General features: G+C 62.2%; 1 protein-coding gene across 1 annotated transcript in view; it reads left to right on the top strand.

Moving 5' to 3' along the window:
- SLC8B1 (solute carrier family 8 member B1) overlaps positions 1 to 475 on the top strand; it is a gene marked incomplete at its 5' end in the record, with an annotated part of 2,391 nt that extends 1,916 nt beyond the window's left edge. Inside the window, 2 exons of the mRNA XM_010172293.1 lie at positions 125 to 189; positions 278 to 475. Coding sequence (XP_010170595.1) covers positions 125 to 189; positions 278 to 475 — 263 coding nt within the window. The remainder of the gene's footprint in view (positions 1 to 124; positions 190 to 277) is intronic.
- Positions 476 to 730: the final 255 nt, after the last annotated feature.

Below are 730 nucleotides of genomic sequence, written 5' to 3'. Positions count from 1 at the left end.
GCAGCCGTGGGGTGCAGGAAGGAGGACGGCCAGTGCTGTCCCCTTCCCTGGGGTGGGAGGGATGTGTCCAGCTCCATCACTCCCCCAAAGTCCCCTGTGCTGCATCTCCATCCTGAACGTGCCCCAGACATCCTGGTTGGTGTGGGACTCGGCTGCCTGCTGCAGATGACCAGCAGCCAGGTGGTGAAGGTAAGGCTGCGGTGACACGGTGGCAAGGGTCAGGCTGGCAGCAGGACACCCCAGTGTCACTCCACATCCCTCCCCATCTCTCTGGCAGCTGGAGCCTGACAGCCTCCTGGTCTGGATCCTCGCCGGGGCCCTGGGGCTGAGCTTGGTCTTCTCCTTCGTGTCGGTGCCAGCGCAGTGCTTCCAGCTGGGCAAGGCCTATGGCGTCTGCCTCATCCTCTACTACCTGGCCTTCCTCTGCCTGGCCCTGCTCACCGAGTTCCGGGTGATCCGGCTCTCCGCTGTCTGACCAGCCCCACCACCCCCAGGAGATGCACACCCACCCTGGGCTCTCACTGTGCCTGGAGTGATGGCATCACCAGCCAGCCCAGCCCTCAGCCTTCCCTTTTGGGGAAGGGTGGGTTGTCCTTTGGGGAAGGAAAAGGAGCTGTTAAGTCATTAGCTACATCCTCTCCCCGCTTTGTTCCATCTTGTTTAACTCCAGAGTGAGGTTAAGCCCTCAGCTTCCTCTGGTCCTGGTGGCAGAAGCAGAGGAGAGGGCAGC

The sequence above is a fragment of the Antrostomus carolinensis genome, unplaced genomic scaffold (genome assembly GCF_000700745.2).
Source record: "Antrostomus carolinensis isolate BGI_N321 unplaced genomic scaffold, ASM70074v2 scaffold31927, whole genome shotgun sequence".
NCBI classification, from domain to species: domain Eukaryota; kingdom Metazoa; phylum Chordata; class Aves; order Caprimulgiformes; family Caprimulgidae; genus Antrostomus; species Antrostomus carolinensis.
This window is presented reverse-complemented; position numbering and strand designations above follow the sequence as displayed.